Source organism: Pteronotus mesoamericanus, unplaced genomic scaffold, assembly GCF_021234165.1.
Source record: "Pteronotus mesoamericanus isolate MK-2021 breed Mesoamerican mustached bat unplaced genomic scaffold, CSHL_Meso_final scaffold_1186, whole genome shotgun sequence".
Lineage (NCBI taxonomy): Eukaryota > Metazoa > Chordata > Mammalia > Chiroptera > Mormoopidae > Pteronotus > Pteronotus mesoamericanus.
The window spans coordinates 1-25,348 of NW_026555302.1; the positions used below are offsets into that span (position 1 = coordinate 1).

General features: G+C 36.3%; 1 protein-coding gene across 1 annotated transcript in view; it reads left to right on the forward strand.

Annotated features, from left to right (window-relative positions):
• The first annotated feature begins 72 nt into the window (after positions 1-72).
• Positions 73-25,348, forward strand: part of PPP2R5A (protein phosphatase 2 regulatory subunit B'alpha) — a 66,477-nt gene continuing 41,201 nt past the window's right edge. The window contains exon 1 of the mRNA XM_054587613.1: positions 73-995. Within this exon, the coding sequence (XP_054443588.1) occupies positions 815-995 (181 nt within the window). The 5' untranslated portion in view covers positions 73-814. The remainder of the gene's footprint in view (positions 996-25,348) is intronic.

The window sequence follows — 25,348 nt, forward strand, 5'->3', positions numbered from 1 at the left end:
GGGTTGACGGGACCCCGCGGAAGTTGTCAATCTCCTTCCTTCCCACCCCACGCGAGGCCCCTCCCCCTGGTCCTCAAGCCCCAGCGCTCCCCCGCGCGCGCACACGCACACACTCCCCCCTTTGCGCGTCCCCACCACCTTCTCAAGTTGTAGCGGAGGCTCGCGGGGGGTTCTGCGTGGGCGGCGGCAGGGCGCGTGGGGGAGGGGGCTCGGACAGCTCCGCTCTGTGAGGAGCGCCAGTGTGCGCGCTCGGAGCCCGGGCGGCGGGTCACCGCCACGGGAGATGAAGGGACAGCACTGACAGGGAAGAGGAGGCACCGCGGCGGTGGCTCAGAAGGGACCTGAGATGGCAGCGCCTCGGGAGGAGGCTTCAGGGAGAGCGGGCTGCGCTGGTAGGGGCCACTGAGGTGCTGGCCGGACGGCCACCTGGACTGAAGGGACGAGAAGCGCACTCCGCGTCCGCACCCCTGCGCCCTCGCCTCAGTTGTCTAAACTTCAGGCTCCCTTATACCCGCCTTCCGCGCCAGGAGTCAACAACTTCTTCGCCCCCCTCCGCCTCCGCCCTTGCCTCCGTCAGCCCCGGGAGTCCGCCGTGCGGCGGGGACCAGGAACCTCCAGCACTGAGATGCGGCCGTGAGGCGTTGGCGGGGGGCGAGGAGAAGCTCGGCGGCTCCCGGGAGCTGGAGGGCGGTGTGGCCGGGGGCACCGAGCGGAGGGGCGCGACCGCTCCGCGCCTCACCCCCGCCTCCTCCTCCTGCCGCTGCCCGTTCCGTGCTAGCAGCAGCCGGAGCTGCCAAGCGCCAGGGCCGCTGAGATGTCGTCGTCGCCGCCGCCGGCGGGGGCTGCTAGCGCCGCCATCTCGGCCTCGGAGAAAGTGGACGGCTTCACCCGGAAATCGGTGCGCAAGGCGCTGAGGCAGAAGCGCTCCCAGGGTTCATCGCAGTTTCGCAGCCAGGGCAGCCAGGCGGAGCTGCACCCCTTGCCCCAGCTCAAAGGTAATCTCCGAGGGGCGCAGTCCGGGCGAGGAGCGCCCGCAGAGCCATTTCCTTCTGGGGCTCCTCTGCCCCAAGATGCCTTGGCGTCCCCCTCCCCCTTGATTCCAACAGGTTTGCTGTTAAGAGTCTTGCTGCTTTTCTAATTCTCCCTGATTTCCCTTAACTCTTCCCAGCTGAGAGGAGGCCAGCCACCCTCCCCACCTGCGTGCTCGCTCACCTGCCCTCGTTCCCGGAGCTCTCCAAGTGCGTCCGGGGAGGTGTTCTTTCCCCTTCCTCAGGCTTGCCTTTCCCCGTCTTCCTTTAACAAGCTGCCTAACCTCCCGACTTTCATCTTGCCGAGACCCGCCTCCTCTTTTCGGACCCTCTCAGCTAGTCCTTTAGTTTTCAATTAGAAGCTTCTGAGCCCACCCTCTTCTCCACTCCCTCCCATTGATTGTCCCTGAGAACCCTACGGACCCGGTGTCCTGATGCAAATGATTGTTAAGAGTTACCTGGCCTTTAGATATATTTAGAAAGAAAAAGCCTAAAAATCTGACCCGTATGTGCCGTATTAGCTGGGTCTTTAGGTTTAAAAATTATCGTTTGGCCCAAAGACTGAAAAGACTTAAAACTACTTTGAGAAGATACACGGGGTAAATTTGGAGATAGATAAAGGAGTAGTGTTGATTTACAGTGGAATGGGAACTAAGTTCGCCGAGCAGCGATTCCAGGGACTTTGTCGGTTTGCACAGTAATTCAAATTGGTATCCGTGCCTAATGCCTTGCAGAAGAATTGGGATCACTTACTTTTCCCACTAAGTTTAGAGAATTTTTAATAAATTGTCCCCCGGTGTTCTAGTTTAATCTTTGCGAATTACTACCTTTTAATTTTAATGTCTTCGAAATCGTCATGAGAACAGGATGATAATGCTCTTAGACATTTAAAGTAATTTTTCGACAAATGAAAACTAATAGAATCTAGATCATTTGTTTTGCGAGACCAGGAAACCAAAGGTTTATACTGAAATAGATAAATGCTCAGCAGATTTTTCAGCCCATTTATCCTCTTCAAGCCAATCTGGTTCTGATTTGTCTTTGGCCCAGGAATCCAGCCTTAGTTTGGCTAGGAGTGTAAAGAAAACCCCAGATCAAATCACAGTTGACCTACATGCAATAGTTGTGGAACCCCATTCAGACCCTCCGTAGCACGGCCTCTTGGGGTGCTTCTAAATCAAGAGCATCCCAAAGCCAGAATCAAACTGGCTTTTTAAAGAAGGTTTCATCTAAGATATGTGTGGCCTATGTTACTGCATTTGTCACTTGTTTTTTAGCATACAAAAATCGTTATAATTTATGTATTTGTAGTCAGTGGTAAACCACAATGGTAGGCATTACCAAGACTTTAATCCTTGAGTGATGTCAGAACTATAAAAGAATATCACCTTACCTATTAAGATGTTGACTTGCCATTCATGGATTTTAAATCTTAGAACTTAATTAAAACATCGTAGTTACTTTCATGCTGTTGATCTTTTCATTAAATTTTCTAATTATTTTTACAGTTTGAAGGTTTAGTGCTAGCGTTTTTCTTTCATGTTTATTTATTTTGCTTTTTTGTAAGGTATTGTGGTTCCTTAGTATTGTCCTTATTAATTATTTACTTTTAATATGAATAATTGAATATTAAATATGGTTGATTCGAGTCAGGAGATGAAGCCTTAACATTTTGTTTTTAAAAGCGTGGCAAAAATGTACAGTCAGTAATCATATAGGTTATATGGTATATAGTTCAAGTTGAAGGTGCCATTGAATGTTTTATTTATAGTATTTTGGTCACAAGTAGAGAGGAAAAGTGGGATTTTAGATTAATTCTATATATTTGGCATGAAAATGTAATGTATACAAATTTGAGTGAGGAGGACCCTTACTTGGATTACCCCTAATAGGAAAAACTGCTTTTACTCCAGATGCCAAAATGCTTGAAAAGTGTTTGTTATTTTTTTGTTTTTGTTTTTGTTTTTTAAATTCAGTTGCTTCACTTGGTACTTTGGCAGTGTACTTGATACCACAGTGTTGTGTGCTTTTTCTGTCAGGAGTAGTTTTTTCCATTTGTGGCCTTAACAAAAACCAGTGGAAAGCCCTTTAGTATGTATATGAAAGAGAATTTTTCTTTCTCCTCTGAAATATAATCTTACTGTGGAGTGATTCAGGTATCTGTGGGCATCCGAGATCTTTCAAGTGTTTTTACCAACCGCTTATGTTACACTTTGTCCACATGGATCTAAACTGGAAAGGTGCCTGCTGTTTCCTCAAAGCATACTATGGGTAAGAATTAATAAAATAATTGAAGTTTTTAATCTATAAGAAGTTTATTTGTGCAAAAACATTTAGTAAGTAGATTGCAGGTTTTTAATAGTGAAAATGTTCAGAGTAAATTCTGTTTTGCTACAGAAAGTATTTACTAAACAAGCCTTGTTGAAAGGATTTTTATAATCTTTTTTTTTTTTTGCATTTAAATTTGTTCATATAGGTAATTTTTCTACCTTGAACTTCTGGTAACCAACAGTTAGGTAACTTCTAACTTAAAAAATCTGTTATTCACAAAACTACAAATCTGTTATTACAAAAACTACAGTAGGTAGTTTTTCAGCCTGTTTAACTTATTTTAAGTCTGAAGGATTGGTTTGGTGAAGTAGTAGGTGCCTTATATTTATAGAATATGTAGCATTTACAAATTACTTTACACTTTTTAAAAAAAAATTATAACTCATAACAAGTGAATAATCCAAAGGTGTATTAACTCCTTATCCCTGGTATTCTTTGCTTTTTCACACCGACTGAGGTTTCACACCTACTGATATGTGACAATCCACAGGTCAGTGTACTTTTACAAACGTTATATTTCACTGGGTCATCCCAGTAACACTGTGCAAGAGCAAAATGACTCCCATTTTATCCATGAGAAAATTGAGGCTTAAACAGTTTAGTTTCTGGCTTGTGATTATTTATCTAGATGGTCTTGCAACCAGCACAGATACCCAGGTCATATGATTTCAGTATTTTTGCTGTTAACCTATTTCATGAAAATTTGAAGCAGTATGAAAGAAGGAGTTGGGTCATGGAAGTCAGCACTTAGTCCAAGGCAAATTTGTAATCTTTCTGGTTGTTTTCCTTATCTGTAAAATGGGGAAAATATCTTCTCTCTCCCTAGGTTTGTGGGGATTAAGTGAAATAATGTAATTAAAGTGCCTAAAAATAGGCAAAGAATCTAAACCCTCTCATATTTGAAAATTCAGATTAAAAGTATATTTTTGAATGAAGGGTTCACGTAAATAGTAAACTTCCTAGTGTTCTTACAGTATGATTTCATTTATAATTAGTTTTCAGACACGATTTATGTGAAGTAAAGCTGTAACATTTTTAGCATAAATGTGGAAGTGGAAGTAGGATAGAGTCATACTCTTTAAAATTTTGGAAGCTGTAGTTCAAAGTTTTTACCAAGCAAAAACATTGAATTAACCTGTAAAAGTATATAGATCTGCATTTCTCTTAGGAGACAGTGAGAAAAATGAATTGAATGAAGCTGGTTTTGAGATTGAAGTCTCCTTCAGATGAGGTGAAGAACTTCTAAGTATCACTCAGATTCTTTGTTGGTAGATTCTTAGAAACTGGGTCCCCCTGGAATTACGGAGGCCAGAAACAGTGGTGTTGATTTGAAGTGCTTTGCTTACCGATAGTTATGTGGTCTTTTAGGGTAACTGGAATAAGAACACTGACATGATCTGAAGTTTCATAACTCTCGTAACTTTTTTGTCAGGAGAAAACACTACTAACTAAACATTTAAGGTGTATAAATCTTCTCATAGTTAATATTGTTCCATCAAAATCCCAAATCCTTTTTTGTAATGGAGATGACACTAAACCAGAGTTGACATTGATCTGAATACGTCAAGAAAAAGGTTTGTTTACAATTGGGTATAAGATTTTAGTCATTTTAGGACTGTTGTCTTGAAGTAATATCCTATTTCTCCTGGAAGACTTATTTTGTAATTCCTTAAAACTTTTTGGGGATATGTTTCTTAAAGAAACTGATATAATGTCCATTGCTAGTTTTCACATGAAAGAAAGACATTTTTATTTGTCTAATTTAGTATCTTCAGAATTCCTATTTAGGGTCAAATTTCTTTTTCCCCATTTTTATTACATCCTCTTATTTGAATTTTAGATTATTTTCAGAAATCTCTAATGGAATAAAGTGATAATTCAGTAAAATGTATTTGATCATTGAGATAAAGCACCACCTGTAAATAAATAGTGGGCTTGCGTTGTCTTCCTGCATCATCAATGACTCACAGTTGCTTTGGGCTAGTTGTTTAACCTCTTTGAACTTCAGTTTAATCATTTTTACTGGTAAAAATAACACTTTCCCTTGACAATATTATAAAGATGAATTAGTCCTTAATGAGTTATTGTCCCTCTTTGGATGACAAAGCTTTATCAACAAAAATAATATATTTGGGAAATAGGTTTTTGTTATTTTTTTTTTTAAAGCTGAGAATAGAGACTCGCTTACTTTTATTTTTTATGTATTTAGCACTCTGGTTCTCATCTCTAGTTCTTCACTTGGAGATCTTTAAAAAGTAGTTCTACACCCTAGAGAGATTCTAAATTAATTGGCCTTAAGGTAAAATCCAGGCATTTGTATTTTTAAAAGCTCCTGGGGTGATGTTACTGTGCAGCCATGTTTGCAAATCTCTAGTGTAGCATTATCTGTCTACTGATTTAATTCATTAATTAAAACTTTGTCCTTTTCTCTCCAATATTCATGGTTCATTACCCAGCTTATTAACATTTCCTGCCCTTACTTCACCTACTATTTACTTTTCACTCTCTTAACTTTGCTGCCCCCTGTGGCTGGCTGATCAGCTGCTTTCGGAAGGGGATCTGGAGTTTTAGGTATGATGATATGATTCTATTGGATTTTGCCGTAGTTATCATAATTAAAACTCAACTGTTATCATTTGATACTAGGTGGTCAGTTTTTCTTTCCTTTGTGATTTTTGGAGCTTTGGCTGAGCTGTCAAGTATCCAGTAAAAGTGAGAATGACTATATGATGGAGGTTTGCCTCATTTTAATTCCTTTATTCAGGGTAATGTGATGATTCCAGCCACTTTGGAATGTAAAACTGGTATTTTGTTGTATGCGCAACTCATTCTGCTTCGTGAAGATTTAGAACTAATATTACTACTGTATATGTTGAATATCGGGTATTATATGAACTACTTTTTAATTTAACTGTGTTTTGGGGCATGCCTTGTATTTATTTAGCATTAAGAAATGTTTTTCTCCACAGTGTTTTCACTATTAATCTTGACCACAGCTTTTTATCGAAGGTAGGGCAGCAAGTATCTGGGACCACTTTATATTCGATCTATATCCCAATTTTCTTTGGCTTTTCTGCTAACCAGTTTGAATAATACCTATATTTGTTGATCCCTTGTTTTGAGTCAGTGTGTTCACTTATTAATGTAGTAATGTGATTTCTCTCCAGAATAAGATGATAACATTTTTGTGAAAGGAGTCATCTGTTTTCACAGTCCATTATGTTTAAAGCATGGTATTCTGTGCATAGTAAATATGGTCATGTAGACAGAATCACTGTTTTAATAAAGGAATTATCTGTTGGTTGTCTTCTGCTCCCACACCCCCACACTTAGTGGATTGTGCTTCTATCAGTGATGTTTGATGCTATCTATCTACCAGCAGATTGGTTCTCTTCTGTTTTGTTTGTTGTTTTAATATATTTGTTCCTAAATCTGATCAAGATTTTAAAGTAAATAGATTCTGGGTTTTTAATGCTACAATAGTAAATAGGAGATGTAGGTTTAAAACAAAGAATTGTATGCTTTTGTGTTTTGTGCTTTGCAAATGACTGGTATAAGTGACATATAACATTATTGATAGATTGCTTGCTAGGAAAGGCATTGTGTAAGGTTTGTGTGGAAAAGTAATTTCTAAATTGTGTGGAAAAGTATTTCTAAGGATGTCCTTGAAGGAGATGAAAGGAGCAGATTTTAAATATGTAAGTTTAGTGTGTTGTTATATAATAAGAAACCTAAATGATTTGCTGAAAGAAGTTAACATGACAGGCTAGGCTTATGCAGAATAATCTCTACTTGTCTGAGCAAGATATTGACTAATGAGCAGCTTCAAACCTACTTTTTATGGGTATCTTTTTGAACACTTCCCTAAAGGAATTTGCTTATATAGACTTTTGAAGTAAGTAATGGACTTTAGAAATCCTGCAGTTTGATCACACTTCCAAAAGAAACCTATTATGATTTTTGGGGAGTGGGTGTAGTTTGCTGAATATGATAGGCTCACATGATAAAATTTAGAGAACCTACTTCTAACTTCAGTTCTGAAGGTAAGGGATTTCTTGGGAACACACTCCTCCTACTGGAATGGTGATGTTAACTGCACCTACTATAACCTTACTGAGATGTTATATTAGTTGAGCCTTCCAGTGCTGCATGGAACCACACAAGTCATTCTAGTTTAACCTCCATTGAGAATCAATTTCACTGTTATTCTAAATTAATAGCTATCTTGTCATTTCATCAGTGAAGCTTTCGTTAAGGTAGGGAAGAAACTATGGGGTTTTAAAACTCTTAGATACTCTCTCAGATTTTGCTTAATGAACAAACTATACACAATAGCTAAAAGGTTATTAAATGTCTGAAACAGGAACAGTTTTTTTCATTCTCACCTGAGGATATGTTTATTGATTTTAGAGAGGGAGGGAGGGATGCAGAGAGAGAGAAACAGCAATGTGAGAAAGAAACATAAAGTGGTTGCCTCCCACACACACTGCAAACTGGAATCGAACTTGCAGCCTAGGTACAAATTGTGCTCTGATGGGAATCGAACCCACCACCTTTTGGTGTACGGGATGACCCTCCAACCAACTGAGCCACGTGGCCAAGGCTGAAACCAGAGCTTTTTAATGACAGGACTTAGAACTTGTAGTTCAGGAATACCAAATCTTAAATGTAGCTTCAAAGTTAGACATTTTCTTGTTTAGTTTTGCCTTTGTTTCACACTCATTGGTAAATGGTATTGTAAAATTATAACTGCTATCACAAGTTGATGATTATTTGAACTCATTGTTAACCTTCATGCCTCTACATTGATAAAATGAAAAAGATGGAACAGTTTGTGTTGAGGTTTTATTTAGCAAAACTGGGGAGATGTGTGTGTCTTTTAAAATTTTTCAGAACAGCTTTCCTAGAGGTAAACATCTGTTGAAATCATAAGTACAATATAATTTCATAAGATTATGTGTCTGCTTTTTAAAAAAACTTGCACTGCCATTTCTTCCTTTTATTGGCCACAGGAAAAAGATTTTGTTTGCCTGCTGTGAAATGAGATACATTCTTCGCTCTCAAAATCTAGTACAGAGATATTTTCTTCTCCTTGGTGTACATAGTACATAAAATTTAGGCGAACCATTATAGAGATTAAAGTTTAGTAAAGGGAGTAAAATGATGAATATAGATTCTTTTGGAATTAAATATCTGTAGGGGATTTTAGTTTGGTGGAGAATATAGATATGCAAGCAGGCAGTTTAAATTAGTAAGGTAAGTGTTGTGATAAGAGTAAGCAGTAAGAGGCTAGGGGAGTATGTGAGGGACCCTGTCCAGTTTTGCTGTGTGAGGAGAGAGATCAGGGAAAGCTTCCTGGAGAAAATGAAAGGTAAACTGAAACCTAAAAAACAGATTTAATCTAAGAGGTCCACCTAAAGGAGGACCGTACATGTAGCCCCAGAGGTAAGTGAGCATAACGTATTTTTGGGAACTGCCAGCAATCTGTGTGGCTGTGATTGAGACTATTATAACAGGGAACTGGCTAAAGAAGAGACTGGAGCAACAATTGGGAGCTTGGTCATAGTCTTGATACCAGGTACTGCGTTCATTCCTGACATTAGTATGAAGAGTGTCTTGAGAAACGGGAATGAGGAGCATTAGTTAGGACACTGGCACAGTAATCCACACAAGAGAGAAAGGTGGCCTTGCCTAGGTGAGGTGGGGTATCACAAGTAGGCCTTGGTGAGAGGAAAGAATCTATGATGATATATTTCCAATCTGGGCAGCTAGAGGTACAATAGTAATTTTACTGAAAGGGAAAAAGGAAGATCAGATTTGGGAGAAAATAATAGTTCCTGTTTGGACAGATTGAAGAGCCTGTGGGAAGCTGAAGTGAAGCTGCCTAGTAGGAAGTTAGGAATTTGGGTCTGGAGCTAAGTAGGAAGACCTGTGCTAGAGATAATCTATTTTCTTTAGATTAAAGGTGGCATTTGAAACAATGCGAGTAGAAGCAACTGCCCACTGAAGATGTGGAGAATGAGAGGAGGCCAAGGAACACTGATATTTAGATGATGATCAAGGAAAAGGAGTAACCCACCAAGCAAAAGGGACAGCTTGAGTGGTGGCAAAGGAGGATAGGAGAGAGTAGAGACAAGGCAATCAAGGGAAGAGAGTCTGTTTAAAAATGGGGGCCAGGGCTAGTAACAGTGAAAAAAGCTGGTGACAAGTCAAATAAGAACTGTAAAGTTTCCATGGTTTTGGTAGTCTTTAGGCAACATTGGTGACTTGAGAGGCTTTTTAGAGAATTGATAGGCTTGGAATTTCTATGAAGTGAGTGAATGGATGTGAAAGCTAAGTAAGTATGGACGTCTCTTTCAGGAAACTTGACAGTCTAAAAAAAAAACCCACCCTATCTGCTGTATGGAGAATGGATTGTAACAGAACAAGATTTTTAGGAGGAGGACCAGTTAGGAGGTTATTTGAATAGGCTAAGTGAGACATAATGTGGCTTGGGCAAGGATAGTAGCAGTAGAGATGGGGAGAGATAGAGTTGAGGTATATCTTCAATAGGGCTTGTGTAGGGGGAAGTGGGGAAAGAAAGGTGGGAATCAAGAATGATTCTCAGGTGTTTTAGCTTGGACCACTGGGTAGATAGGTCTACCACCAATCACTGAAAAGGAAAAATTAGAGAAGGAACCAGATACAGAGGGAAAATCCAGAGTTGAATTTTGGAAATTTTAAATTTGAAATGTCTTTTGGAAACCTGGGTATAAATATTAAATAGAATTTTGTATGTGTAAATCCCAGAGTGCCCATTTGATAATTTCTGTGACTTCTAAACATTAATTACTAGATTTTCAAATATGTTTATTAGAAAATGTCCATGGTTTGGTATGCTGGCCACTTGGTTTTCTGGCCAAATTGGAATTATGTATCCCCTATTGGGTGGAATGTGTGTGTATAGCACGTGGTATGTGTGTGAGGGGGATCACAAAATAATGCTGGGACAAATGCATGAGTAAGTTTAGAGTTCCTTAATTGTCTGTTTTCTGCTTTTAGACTATAAGTGCTCCAAGACGTGAGATCCATATTTTCCTCCATAGCATTTAAGTAGTCAGTGCTTGGTCTTAATGTTTAATTGAGTGAAATAGTTAAGCAAAAGCTACTAAATTAATTTAAAGAAAAACATTTTCATTTTGTCATACAATAATTTACAATTTATAACCAAGTATCATTTACATAGATCCAAACTTACCATTTTGGTGATGAGGAAACCAAAACAGGTTATATTTTTGTACAAGTCATTTATAGCTCAGTATCTTCTCAATTGGTTATTGATTCTTCTATAATGTTAAATTGCAGATATGTATTGCCTGCACTAAATCAAAATTAGCACCATGTTTTCTAAGAGTGCAAAGGAGAAATATTTGTAATTAAAAGCCTTACCAAGACACTGATTTCTTTTAGGTCCTGGGCAAGTAGGCCAGGACTGAACATAGGTTTTTCATGGAAAGTTTAAAGTAGGAGATCTTTATTTATTAAGTTCTTCTGATATAAAAATGCTTCATTGATCTTCTTTGGGTCTCTTTTTTAGTATTATTCCTTTCTTTTTAAGTAACTTTATTGGAGAACATTTGTTTTATGAATTAGTGCTAAGAAACAAGAGGAAGTGAACTTTTAATCATTCAACATTTGTGTCAGAGCTAGGTTTATGGTTTGGAGTGGCTGTTCGGTTTATAATCCATAGTTAGAAGTTTTGAGGAATTATTATGGAATATGAAGAATTGATCAGACACTGCTTATTTTTGCTTCTCTGTTAGAAATTATGAGCATATTTCAGTCCACCTTTACACAACCGATGTATATAGTTTTTGAAAACTTTCTTAAAAAAAAAACAAATGGCCATGTTAGCATATCACTGTCACTCTGATCATTATTTCCCAATTTGAGGAAGACAAATAAATTGGGGCAGGATGACTGAGCCCTGGGTATGAAAGTCAGTTGGGCTCACTCTATCACTTTACTGTATTCTTCTGCTAAAGCATCCAGAAAGGCTGAAATCAGACAAGTCATCTCCTTAAGTAGTTTTTAGTTTTCCACATATATTTGTGTTTCTAGTGAATGAACTAGCCTAAATTTGAATCAAAGTGGAGATAAAGGAGCAAATGTAACAATGAAGTGTTTTTTAAGCTAAGATACACTTAATTTTCAGTCATTTTCTTCATAGCAAAGTTCAGTCATTCATGTACAAAAGGTAGAAAAAACTCAGCTTTTACCTAGCTACCAAATACCCAGACACTTCATTGGTTATGGTGTTTCATATATTTTGATACTCTGTTTTTGTTTTGGACCACCTGGGTTACCTTACACATAACACATTTTTGAGAACTCCTTTTTTTTTTTTTTTTAATCTAGAAAAGAAACTTCTGTGGAATAGGAATTACTATTTTAGGATACAATACTGGCTGTGAGTCATGAGTGAGTCTCAGTTTTCATGGTTTTCTAAAATAAACTCATTTAAAGACTGCAATAAGAAATGTCATATTCTTAACTATCTTATTTCTTTTATAATGGCTTTATTATTCTTGTAAAAACTTACTGAATTGCTGTTTAAAAACAAGTCAAAAAAGAATCTTACAAAGGTTGAAAATAAAAATCCCCAGTTAGAGGAAATTTCTCTTAAAATTTTGCACATCTTCCTGTACTTTTCTATCACTGGAATTATATAGTGCATGCTGTTTTGTAGACTTACTGTTTTTACTTTAGTAGAATATTATAAATAGCATTTTTCTGAAAGAACAAAATTAAAATCAATTTGGAATTTCTTCTGAATAAAGTTTTTATTTCTGGAAATAATGAATCCAAACATTTTAAACCTTTTTTATAAATACTCCTTATATTAAAAGGAGAGGAAATAATTTCTAGGAGTACAGTATTTATTATTTGAGGGAGGCTATACATAGATCTCTTAGAAAATCCATTTAAAGGAATTCATCTTCTTAGAAAATATCATTTACAATATTATGTATGTAATTTCAGGGTTCTTGGATTTCCCACCGTTACCACTACCACCTTGAATCCCATCTATGGTCTAGTGGTAGAAGGAAGTGGGGTGTTTGTAGACCTTTGGCTGTACTTTAGAGACTTGAAAAACCATGTTAAAATATGTAATCCTTTTCCTTAACATGATAGCAGGTGTTTCTTAGAAGTTACAAGTAGTAGTAGCTCTAAAATGGAACCTTATCATAGCAATCAAAACTGAAAATATCTGTAGCCCTCCATTCTTTCTATGAAGATCTGTTTAACATTTGTTCACCGAAAGTCCCAAATAAGAAGGATGCTTCTAAAAACCTGTTTTATTTAATGAACAGCAGGTTTTATATTCAAATTGAATTAATAAGCAGATGACACAAGTGTTTCATTTATTTTATTGGGTTGGCCAAAAAGTCTGTTTAGTTTTTCTCATGAAATAAAAGACACATTTTTTATTTTCACCAGTAACTTTATTGATTTGGATATTTTGAGTATATGAGCTATCTCGCGATTGGTATAACATTGATTATCTCAATTAATGTTTTGATTTGATCACTATCAACTTCAACTGGTCTACCCAACTGTGGAGCATCGTCTAGTGAGAAATCTGCAGCATGAAACTTCGCAAACCACTTTTGACATGTTCGATTAGTCACTGAATTTTATCCATACTCTGAAAAAAATTTCAGAGTATTTTTCATACATTGAAATCATACACTGAAATCATACATTGAAAAAAATTTCAGTTTTTTTTTGCATTTCAGTTGTGTTTTTGCCTTTCTTTAAATAAATACTAAAGCATACTATGCTGAAAATGTTGCATATTTTCTTCCATCTTCAGTATTAAAATATCCACACAAAAATTCATCAGTTTTCATTTTTTTTAAATGCATGCTGATATGACAGCTTTCACAATACAATCTAACAAAATGGTTTCAAATGAAGTTAAAGACAACTAAGCACTGCTAGAGCCATCTTACAGAAAAAACCAAGCAAACTTTTTTGGCCAAACCAAGCTAGGAGACTTTGTTTTTCAATATCCTGCTTCCTAATATAACACACCCCATTAGCTAATCTTCATTCCTTGTTGTCATTTTCTACCTTATCAAAAGTGGTTTTTGAATACAAAAGATGACACAGTTAATTCTTTTGAAATAAAAATTGAACAGTGTATTTTAATCCTTCTATAATGCAATAGTTGTGGATCGATTCACATGTGAATAGTAATTGAGTAAATTATGGAAGTATTTATGCTCTTGATAGTTGTAGATAGTATTCTGGGGGCTGTCTTAAAACAACATACATTTATATATTAAAAATGTAGGGTGTATGTACTCAGATTTCCTAAAATGTGATGTCTAAAGTTTTCTCCGCAATTTGCATTTGTAATGAAAACATAGATCCTTAACTAAGTCATAGTTACAATGCTGTGAATCATTTGTTAATAAGTTTCCATTGTTACTTTATAATAGCTTGATCCTTTAAAGTTTCAAATAAAAACTGATTTTAGACTTTTAGTTATTAATGTTCTAGTGGTATTGCCAGAAAAAGTTACATGTCCTATATTCTGTGCCAGTTTCTTAAATTAGAATCTTGGATTGCATCCTCAGCGTGTCACTGTAGTGGTATTGCTGGGTTGCTATGATACAGTGCTTGTTCTATAATTTGTAGCATGAATCCTATATGAGATCCTACTTAAGATTTCAAATATGTGAGCAGCAGTAATTGCGAATGTGGTGTGTTTTTCTTGAAGGAAAATTATGCCTATAAATCTGTTACTTCTATTACAAAGTAATGGTATCTGGTACTTTAAACTATTCATTCTTAGATGTAAAAAAGGGGACTAACAATGAACAATTTGAAATAATTTGATTATCCCTAAGGTTAGTTTATTACATTGAGTTTTATGAAAATGGGCAAGAAGAGAAAGGCTTTATGATAATGACTATATGAAAATTTCAGTGTTGTTCTTGAAGAAAGTTCATTTGTTTTTTTCTGTAAGACGGCTCTAGCAGTGCTTAGTTGTCTTTAACTTCATTTAAAACAGTTTTGTTAGATTGTATTGTGAAAGCTGTCATATCAGCATGCATTTAAAAAAATCAAAATTGGTATTTGAAGTCTTGAGATAAAAATGAATATGGACTAGGTTTTCTGGTAAGATGTATTTGAGACAGTAGCAGCAAAACTGTATTACAAGGAGAAACTCCAAATTATCTTTACTGTATTTTTTTAATTCAGTGAACTCTTAAAACTAATCCTACATAGCTGTACTGATAAAATATTATAATTTCTTCCTCATTTTACATGGTGGTTTTTGGGTTTTCATTTATATGTTACATGAAAACTTCTATCAAATTTAGTATTATACATTAGTATAGGCAGCATAGGACAAAATAAGGATATTCTAGGCATGTGTTGTGTGCATATTTGAAGTTTGTATTATTGGTTACTGGCATTTGATCTTTAAAGCTCAATTGATCTTTAAACTTTTACTATCTTTCAGTAATGCTTTGCATATTTAATATGAAACCATTTTAGAGACCAGGACTGGACTAAATTATTTTAACAGTTATTGAAAGAGGCTTCACATACCATACTGTCCACTTATTTAAAGTATACAATTCAGTAGCTTTTATTATATTCACAGATAATGTGCAATCATCACTGCAGTCAATTTTAGAACATTTTTATCATTTTAAAAGAAATACCATACACCTTGTTAACCCCATATACCCTCATCCTGTACATTCATTTCCCTGAGCACTCCACTCACTGATCTACTTTCTGTCTCCACAGATTACCCTGTTCTGGACATTTTATATCATCTTTTTAACTGGTGTCTTTTCATTTAGCATGTTTTCAGGGTCCTTATGTGTTGTAGCATGTGTCAGTACTTCATTCCCTTTATGGCTGCATAATATTCCATTGTATGACTTTAGCACCACATTTCATTTGCCCATTTATCAGATGCTAGATATTTGGGTTTCTACTTTTTGATTATTATGAATACTGTTGCTATGAACATTTCCAAATAAGTTTTTGTGGGCATATATTTCATTTTTCTTGATTATGTACAATACCTAGAAGTGGAATTGCTTGGTCATACGATAATTCTGTTTAATTGCTTGAAGAATTGCTATACTGTTTTCTACTGTGGCCACATCATTTTATATTCCCACTACAACCCTGGCTGGTGTGGCTCAGTGAATTGAGCGCCATCCTGAGAACCAAAGGGTTGCCAGTTCGATTCCCAGCCAAGGCACATGCTTGGGTGTGGGGCAGGTCCCCAGTAGGGCACACGTGAGAGGCAAGCACACATTGATGTTTCTCTCCCTCTCTTTCTCCCTCCTTTCCCCTCTGTCTAAAAATAAATAAAATCTTTTAAAAAATTCTCATTACAAGTTTATGAGGGCTCTGGTCTCTTCACATCCACACTAATACTTATTATTCTGACTTTTTTATTATAACCATTGAAATGGATATGAAATGGTATCTTTTTGTGGTTATGATTTGCATTTCTCTAATGGATAATGATGTCAAGCATCTTTTATATATATATATAATATATATCTTTTATATATATATATTTTAAAGATACAGAATATAAGTTTTTTTCAAATCCTCACCCATGACTGTTGATTCTAGGGAGAGGGGAAGGGAGGGAGAGAAACACCAGTGTGGGAGAGAAACATCTGTTGGTTGCCTCTCGCACTTGGGGACTGAATCTGAAACCCAGGCATGTGCCCTAACCAGGTATCGAATCTGCGACCTTTTGGTTTACTGGGATGATGCTCCAACCAACTGAGCCACACTGGTCAGGGTTGTCAGGCATCTTTTAATGTGCTTATGTTTTCCTTGGAGAAATGGTTCTTCAGATCCTTTGCCCATTTTTTAATTGAGTTATTTGTTATTTTATCATTGAGCTGTAAAAATTCTTTGTATAGTCTTGATATATGTCCCCTTGTCTTTCACTTTTTTAGTGGTGTCATTTGAAGCTAAAGTATTTTTAATTTTGAAAAAAAGTCCAAGTTACCTCTTTTTTTCCTCCTTGTATCTTATCTCTTGGTGTAATATCTAAGAAGCCTTTCTCAAATCTTTGGTCATGAAGATTTACCATTATGTTTTCTTCTAAGAATTTTATAGTTTAGCCCTCACATTTAGGCCTTAGACCCATTGTGAGTTAGTATTTGTGTGGGATATAAGTGATCAAATTCATTCTTTTGCGTGGGGTTGTTCAGATGTCTTAGCTCCAGTTGTTGAAAAGGCTATGTTTTCTCCACTAAGTGGTCTTGGTACGCTGATGAAAATCATTTGGCACATAGTTTTATTTCCGGACTCTCAGTTTTATTCCATTGATTGTATATGTTCATTCTTTTAACAGTGCCACACTGTCTTGATTACTGTTGCTTTGTAATACATTTTGAAATGGGGAAGTATGAGTCTTTGTACTTTGTTTTTCTTTTTCAAGATTGTTTTGGCTATTCAGAGTACATGTAATTACAAGGGTTAGGTTATTGACTTCAGGTCTTTATTCTTTTTTATTTGGGCATTTACACCTATAAATTTCCCTCTAAATACTGCCTTAGCTGTTTCCCATATGTTTTGGTGGGTTGCATCTTCATGTTCATTTGTCTCAAAGTATTTTCTGATTTTCTTTTTTTTAGTGTATTTTATTCATTATGCTATTACATTGCCCCAGTTTTTCCCCCTTTGCCGTCCAGTATCGCCCTTCCATTCAGCAGTCCCCCACCCCTTAGTTCATGTTCATGGGTCATGCATTTAAATTGTCTTCTCTCTTTCTCATACTATTCTTAACATCCCCCGTGTATTTTGTACCTACCAATTAGTTTGTCACTTAATGTTCATAATTTTGATCTTTTTTCCTTAAGTAAGTTCCTTTAACATCTCATGTAATAATGGCTTGGTGATGATGAATTCCTTTACCTTTACCTTGTCTGGGAAGCACTATATCTGCCCTTACATTTTAAATGATAGCTTTTCTGATAGAATAATCTTGGTGTACATCCTTGCTTTTCATCACTTTGAATACTTCCTGCTAGTCTCTTCTTGAATGCAAAGTTTCTTTTGAGAAATCAGCTGATAGTCTTATGGGAGCTCCTTTGTAGGTATCTGCTCTTCTCTTGCTGCTTTTAAGATTCTCTCTTAATCTTAAAATTTTGGACTTTTAATTATGATGTGTCTTGGTGTGGTCATCTTTGGGTCCAACTTGTTTGGGACTCTTTGTGCCTCCTGGATTTGTATGTCTATTTCTTTCACCAGATTAAGGAAGTTTTCTTTCATTATTTTTTCAAATAAGTTTTCAATTTCTTGCTCTTCCTCTTCTCCTTCTGACACTCCTATGATTTAAATTGTGGTTCATTTAAAGTTGTCCTATAAGTTCCTAAACCTCTCCTTATATTTTTGAATTCTTTCTTCTTCTTTTTTTTCTGGTTGAATGTTTATTTCTTCCTTTTGTCCCAAATCATTGATTTGAATCCCAGCTTCCTTTCCTTCACTGTTGGTTCCCTGTATATTTTTTTTTTATTTCACTTAATGGATCCTTCATTTCTTCCTTTATTTTGTGGCGGTACTCAATGAGTTCTCTGAGCATCCTGATCAGCAGTATTTTGAACTCTGCACCTGATAGGTTTACTCTCTCTGTTTCATTTAGTTCTTTTTCTGGGCTTTTGTTCTGTTCTATCATTTGGGCCATGTTTCTTTGCCTCCTCAATTTGGCAGCCCCCCGTGTTCGTTTCTGTGTATTAGATAGAGCTGCTTTGACTCCCTGTCTTGGTAGTGTGGCCTATGTAGAAAAGGTACCTGTAAATTGTGTGGGGTGGAGCCTTAGGTAATTGTCAGGGTGAGGCAGCCCACTTCACTGCTTTGTAACTCTGTGTGGGTGGGGGAGTGCTCTCACATTTAGGTCAAAATGGGTCAATGCCACTGCCTGGCTTCTGGAGGCCTACCAGGCACTGCTTCCAGTCATCTCACCCACCTGCCTATACAGTTGGTGCCTTCCAGCTGCTGCTGTGGGGTTTGTATTTGTTCTGAGCCTGTGTGAGCCCTTTAAGCAGCAAAAATCTGGCTGTTTGTTACACCGCCCCACACCCCACTGGTTTTTAAAGCCAGAGGTAATGCGGGCTTTTTCTTCCCTGTGCTGGAACCCTGGGCTGTGCATTCTGGCCTGGGGCTGGGGTTGCTCACTCCCATGGTATCCCTCTCAAATTTTTATCCACCATGTGTGAATGTGGGACCCTCTGCTGCTGCTTCTCTCTGCCATACTCTGTCCTCTCCACCCTGCCTACCTGTCTGGATGAATGTGGCTTCTTTAAATCCTTGGCTGTTGAACTTCCATACAGCTCAATTTTCTGACGGTTCTGGGTGTTACCTGTTTTTGAGATCTGGTTGTAATTCTTACTGTGGTTTTGTAACAAGGCAAAGAGTGTCTACCTACGCCTCCATCTTGACCAGAAGTAGTCTGATTTTCTGTTTGATTTCTTTGATCCAGTAGTTATTTATGAATGTGTTTCATTTCCACATACTTGTGAGTTTCCCAAATTTTTTGTTACTGATTTGTAATTTCATTCCTTTGTGGTCAAAGAACATATTTTCCATATTTCTGTTTTTAATTTTTTTTGAGGTTTCTTTTATGAGAGGCATATGATCTGTCCTGGAGAATTTTCCATGTTCACCTGAGATTATACAGGGGTATATCTTGTTTTTACGGTTGAGTATTCTATAGTAAATATAAATTCTGTAGTGTTCTATAAAGATCTGTTAGATCTAGTTGAATTATAGTGTTTCCTATTACCTAGTTCTGTCCATTATTAAGAATGAGATGTTGAAGTCTCCAACTGTTGTTGAATGGTCTATTTCTGTTAGATTTTGCTTCATATATTTTGGGCTGTGTCAGTAAGTACACAAATCTTTATAATTGTAACATGTTCCTGATGAATTGACCTTTTTATCATAAAATGACCCTCTTTCTCTCTAAACATCTTTTTGTTTTAAAATTTATTTATCTGGTATTAATTTAGCCACATCAACTTTATTGTGGTTGTTAAGCATTAGCGTGATACATCACTTCACATCCTTTTACTTTGACTCTATTTTTATCTTTGAGTCTATAGTTTATCTTTTGGAAATAGCCTATAGTTAGATCATTTTTTTGAGCCAGTGTGACAATCACTGCCTTATGATTGGATTGTTTAATCCATTCATATTTAACATTATTGTTGATATATCAAGTTGAATTTCTATCTGCCATTTTACTTTTTTCCTATGTGTCTCATGTGTGTTTTGTTCTGTATCCTTCCTTTATGCTTTCTTTACTATTAAATGAATATTTTCTAATGCTGCATTTAAGTTTGTTCATTTATTTTTTTCACTACACCTTTTTGAGCTTATTTTTAGTGGTTACTCTTGGGCTTGCCATGTACATATTGAATCAACCTCAGATTTATACCAGCTTAGTTCTAGTGAGATTAAAAAACATCATTCCTATATTCCTCTGTTTTATTTTTCTTTCTTTTTTTTATTCTCACTTGAGCACATTGTCAATTGCAAGGGCAGGAGTGAGAGCGAGCGAGAGAGAGAGAGAGAGAAAGAGAGAAACATCCATGTGAGAAAGAAGCATGGATTGCTTGCCTCCCATACATGCCCAGACTGGGGATTGTCCGTGTCTGGAACAGGGATGAACCCGCAACTCAGGGGTGTACCCCAACTGGGAATCAAACCCTCATCCCTTTGGTTATGCTTGGTTATGCTCCAACCACTAAGCCACCCTGGCCAGGACTTTTTCTTTCTCTCCTTTTTGTGTTATTGTTTTACAATTGCATTTATTGTTACAAATGCAACAATGCATTGTTATAGCTGTTACTTTACCATCGGTAGTTATTCTTTTTAGCCTAGTACAGCTTTGCTCACATCCCACCTCCTTTGTGCTGTGTTGGCAAATATATTACATTTCTATATGGTAATGACCCAACATTATCTTTATACATAGTAATTTATATATTTTTTATCAGTTCAGAGAAGAGAGAAAAAATACACATTTATACTTTTATATCAATATAATTACCTTTATTGGTGCTATGTGTGTATGTGTGTGTATTTGAATTTGAATTACTTTCTGTGGTCACTTGCTTTCAACCTCAAGGAATCCCTTTAGTGTTTCTTACAAGGCAGGCTGGATAGTAATAAATTCTCTTCAGTTTTTGTTTATCTGGGAATGTCTCTATTTTGCTTTCAATTTTGAAAGATAGCTTTGCTGCTTATATGATTTTTGGTTGACAGGGTTTTTTTTTCTTGGAGTAGTTTGAATATGTTTTTCTCCTGTTTTCTAGCCTCTATTTCTACTGGGAAGTCAACTGTTAATCTTATATCACTTTTAAGTGACTAGCTGTTTCTCTTATCCTGCTTTCAAGATTTTCAGCACTTTTACTATGATAAGTCTGTTTGTGGATCTCCTTACATTTTTCTTTCCTAGAGTTTGTTAAGCTTCCTGGGTGTGTAGGTTAGTGTTATTCACTAAATTTGGGGAGTTTTTAGTCATTATTTCTTCACATATATTTTTCTGCTTTTGTTTCTCCTCTCATTTTGGTATTCCCTTCATGTACATTTGGTATACTTTATGGTGTCCTACAGATCTCTGAAGGAAGCTTTGTTCATTTTTTGTCACTTTTATTTCCCTCTCTATTCCTCATTTCATAGTCTCTGTCAGTCTATCTTCAGAGTTCCCTAATTCTTTATTCTGCTAGTTTACATTTACTGTTGAGTCCTTCTAGTGAGTTTTTAATTTATTGTATTTTTCAGTAAAGAATTTTCACTTGTTTCCCTCTCTCTCTTTTTCTCTCTCTCAGTAAATTCTGTTTGTTGGTATCTGCTATTAAATGTGCCAGTGTTACATTTTCTATATTTCTTTAGTCATGTTTTCCTTTAGTTCTTTGAATATATTTATATTGACTACTTTGAAGTAATTTTTTATTAAATCCAACATCTGCTGTCACAGGCAGTTTCTCTTCCCTCCTTTTTCTTAGTGTATGGGTTATACTTTCCTGTTTCTTTGGATATTATAAATTTTTGTTATAAACCAGACATTTTTGGTAACACAGCAGTGGGCAAAAGTAGGTTTACAGGTGTTCACATGGAAAATACAGTAATTAATAAATAACAGTAGAAGAATAAATTGTTTCATGTATTCACAACTGTAAACCTGCTTTTGCCCACTGCTGTATTATCTAAATAAATAAGATGTCTCTCTAAAATCAATCAATAAAAATTTTTTAAAAGAACTAAAATAAAATTTCCTACTGACTTATTTTTAAAAAATAACACCAACTCTATTATATATTAAGCTTCTATCTATGCATACTGGCATGTTTCTAAGTACCTTATTATTTTTTCCAATTGTCTTTTTGTCTCTGCCTGCACAATGTCATGTAGTTTTAATTACTCTGTGTGGTAAGGCGACTCTTCTTTATCTTCTTAAAAATCATCTTGACAATTCTTGGCTCTGTATTTTTCCAAATGAATTTTAAGAGCAGCTCTTCAATTTCCAGTGAAACACCTTATTGATTGATTGTAACACCATGTTGCAATCCAAATTGCATTTCCTGTATAGATTCATTAGGGAGGACATTGAGTCTTCTCATCCATGAATATGGAATATCTGTTTTTTATATCTTACATATATTTCATAAAAGTTATACTTGTCTTTTGTTAGACCCCTCAGAATACTTGCTCTGGGAACCCAGATACCATACTATGAGGAAGATTAGGCCTGGAAGTGTTCTGGCACTAAGTGTTCTGGTTAGTTCTTCAGCCAATAGCCAGAATCAACTCTCAGACATACGAGTGACTTAGCTTTGACAGATTTCTAGCCCCTAGTTTTCTAAGTTTCTAGCTGAAGCGTTAGACATTTTGAAGCAGAGATTGGGTGTCCCTGCTGTGCCCTGTCTGAATCTCTGACCTAGAGAAACTGTGATGGATAATAATTTTTGTTGTTTTAAGCCACAAAATTTGGGATAATTTGTTACTAAGCAATAAAAAATGAATGCACTGAATATCATTCTGATTATGATTTGGCTTTTTCTGTAGAAGTGCTTTCAGAACACATAATTACAATATGGGAATAATTTCTCATCCTAAATTAATAAATTGGCACTCATAACTCTATTATGAGCTGGGTTAATTTTTATTCGTATTGTGTGTGATAAAAAGAAACCATGTGTCTGAGTGTATAAGGCAGAGGAATAGGCACAGACATTGAAAACTTACCATGAACATCATGATTCTTGGCAAAAACTTAAGATATTTCTTGATTGAATGGTATAGTCATCCTAAATAGGTGTCATAAACTGACACCAAAGAATGCAATGTTAAACATCCTTACAATATTTTCCTAAAGATTTTTACTTCAGAAATTTCTTACAAAATTTGCTAACATCAAATGAATCAGTGTCATCATCCAGGCTGTACATTCAACTACATAGGTACTATTTTCCTCAAATAGTCTATTCTGTGAATGTTAAGAACTCTTGTGACTCTGGATCTTTTCAGGAGGAATCATCCTCCAAAGTCATGTAGCCTCACTTTTATGAACTATACCATCACTTCCAAAATAACTGACTGTTCCCTAGAAGCAAGTCACTAAGTCCAGCCCACATTCACATGAGTAGAAATAAACTCCACCTTTTGAAAAGTGGATGTCTAATAGTTGATGGACATGTTTTTAAACTATTACACTTCGTAAGTATGGGTTGAGAATGGGGGAAGTCTTGTAAATATTTAATAATACTGGGCTAAAGTATCCTGCCTGATTCTATATCTCATAACAGGGGGTACAGTTGTGTTTAATGGTCCTGGTAGACTTGGATTCCTTTGGCTAAAGTTTTTTCTTATTGGATAGTGTTTTGGATGGGCTCTATATTTACTCCTGAAGAGAATGGAGAATAATGATGGTAGAATGAATTCCAACCATTGCTTGTGCAAATAGACCATTCACGGAACTTTAAATATCAGTTATTACAAGATATAAAAAAGGGGATTAATTGGAATTGAAATGGAAAGGTAGTGCATCTCATTTTCTCCTCCTCTTCTTAAACCCTCAACTTTAGTTATCTTTTGTTACATTTTTAAGGTTGGTAACATTTTCTATAGCCATAATCAAGTTTTCTGTAAGGTGTTAGTTTGATTCTAAAAGTTGAAAGTGAACAAGATTTATATTGTGTGACTGTATAGACTTCAGAGGCATGTATTACTACATTTCCTTCCTTATATAGATTTTTAAATATTTCCTGGAGTTTCTAATTGGGTCTCTCTTTCTTTTCTTGTACCTTTAACATATTCTTAATTTTTTTCCCTCCAGATATCCCCATAGGATATCCTATTCATCCTCTTGTAGAGAACACTCTCACGTGGCCTTTATCCTTCTGTTCTAAATGACCCATTTGCTCTTTATTGCATTCCTGAGTTGCTTCCCATATTCCTGGATTCCATTCTTTTCTCTTTTTCCCTTATTATTGCATCATATCCTCAGGTAATTTCCTAAGCAAGGTTGTGAGGGTGCTAAATTTCCCAAGTACTATATTTGCTGGTCTGAAAATGCCCTTAGTGAACACAATGTATATTGATAGCTGTTGGCTAGCTACAGAGTTCTAGGTTGGCATCAGAATTCTAATGGCTTAGTCACATTGTCTCCTGGCATCATCCTTGCTGATAAAAAATCTGATGGATTTTTGCCTCTGGTTCTTTGAGTAATTTTTTTTAATCTGAAAGCTTTTAGTCTTTCCTCTTGGGCATCTGAGATGTCACAGTGATTTGCTAAATTATCCCTTTGGGATCATTTTTTCCTATTTGTTTAGTTTTCTTTGTTAATATAGTCTTTCCTTAAATGTTTGGTAACTTTATTTTCTATTAATATGTATGAGTAAACAGAAACATCACTTTAGAAGTTGGATGGGGTATATTGACTGCTTTTCTTAGAGTTATTGGGCAGGGAATTAGATAAAAGCTAAAATGTGTGACTCTGGGACTATGCAGTTTCTTTAGGAAAGAACCTTTTTCTTTCTTTTGTTTGCCTGGAGTATGAATGCTTGACTGTCTTTTGGAGTGGGGTCATAGAATGTTTAGCACATAGATTTCTATCATTCCCTTATTTTCAGCTGTTTCAATCCCATTCTCTATTTCACCAGGTTTATCTAATCTGGAGTTCTGTAGGAACCTTTCTGCAATTCCCTTTCTAGGATGTGACTTCCTGTTTGGGTTTTGTCACTTACCATTTCTTTATGTATTTTTTAAATTTATTTTTTTTAGAGAGAGGAAAAAAGAGATTTGTTTTTCTGCTTATTTATCTATTCATTGGTTGATTCTTGTATGCACTCTGACCAGAGATCAAACCTGCAACTTTATTGTATTGGGACAACACTGTAACCCATGAGCTACCTGGCCACGAGACTTCTTCATGTATTTTGAGTTTTCCAGAAATGTGTTGAAGTATGTTGCCTGAGGGCTCATTCTTCTATTCTCTTTGTTATTGTGGGTTTATATATTTTTGTTGGTCTGTTTACTCTTATTTTAGAGTGAAGGGGAGGAGATAAACAAATTTGGCATTTTAAACTACTGGTAATATGCATTGTGAATTTCTTAAGTGGGTAAGGATTTGAAATATAGCTATTAAATGAACAGTTGATATTTCAAAGACATTAATCTTACACTTTTTCCTGCATTTGAGGTGATTCGAATCCCAGGTTCATTGCAGATTTGCTTTGTGATTTTAGGCATGCTGGTAGTGTGGGATCTTGCAATACTTTACATATTGTATAGCAGTGGCTTTCAAACTTTGAGTGCAAACTATAGAAAGAAACATTTTGTTTTACATCTTAGTACTCATACAATTTATGAATTAATATTCTTACATGCTACATGCTGATATATGTTTTTTAAATTTCTGGTTGTTACCCACTAAAACAATC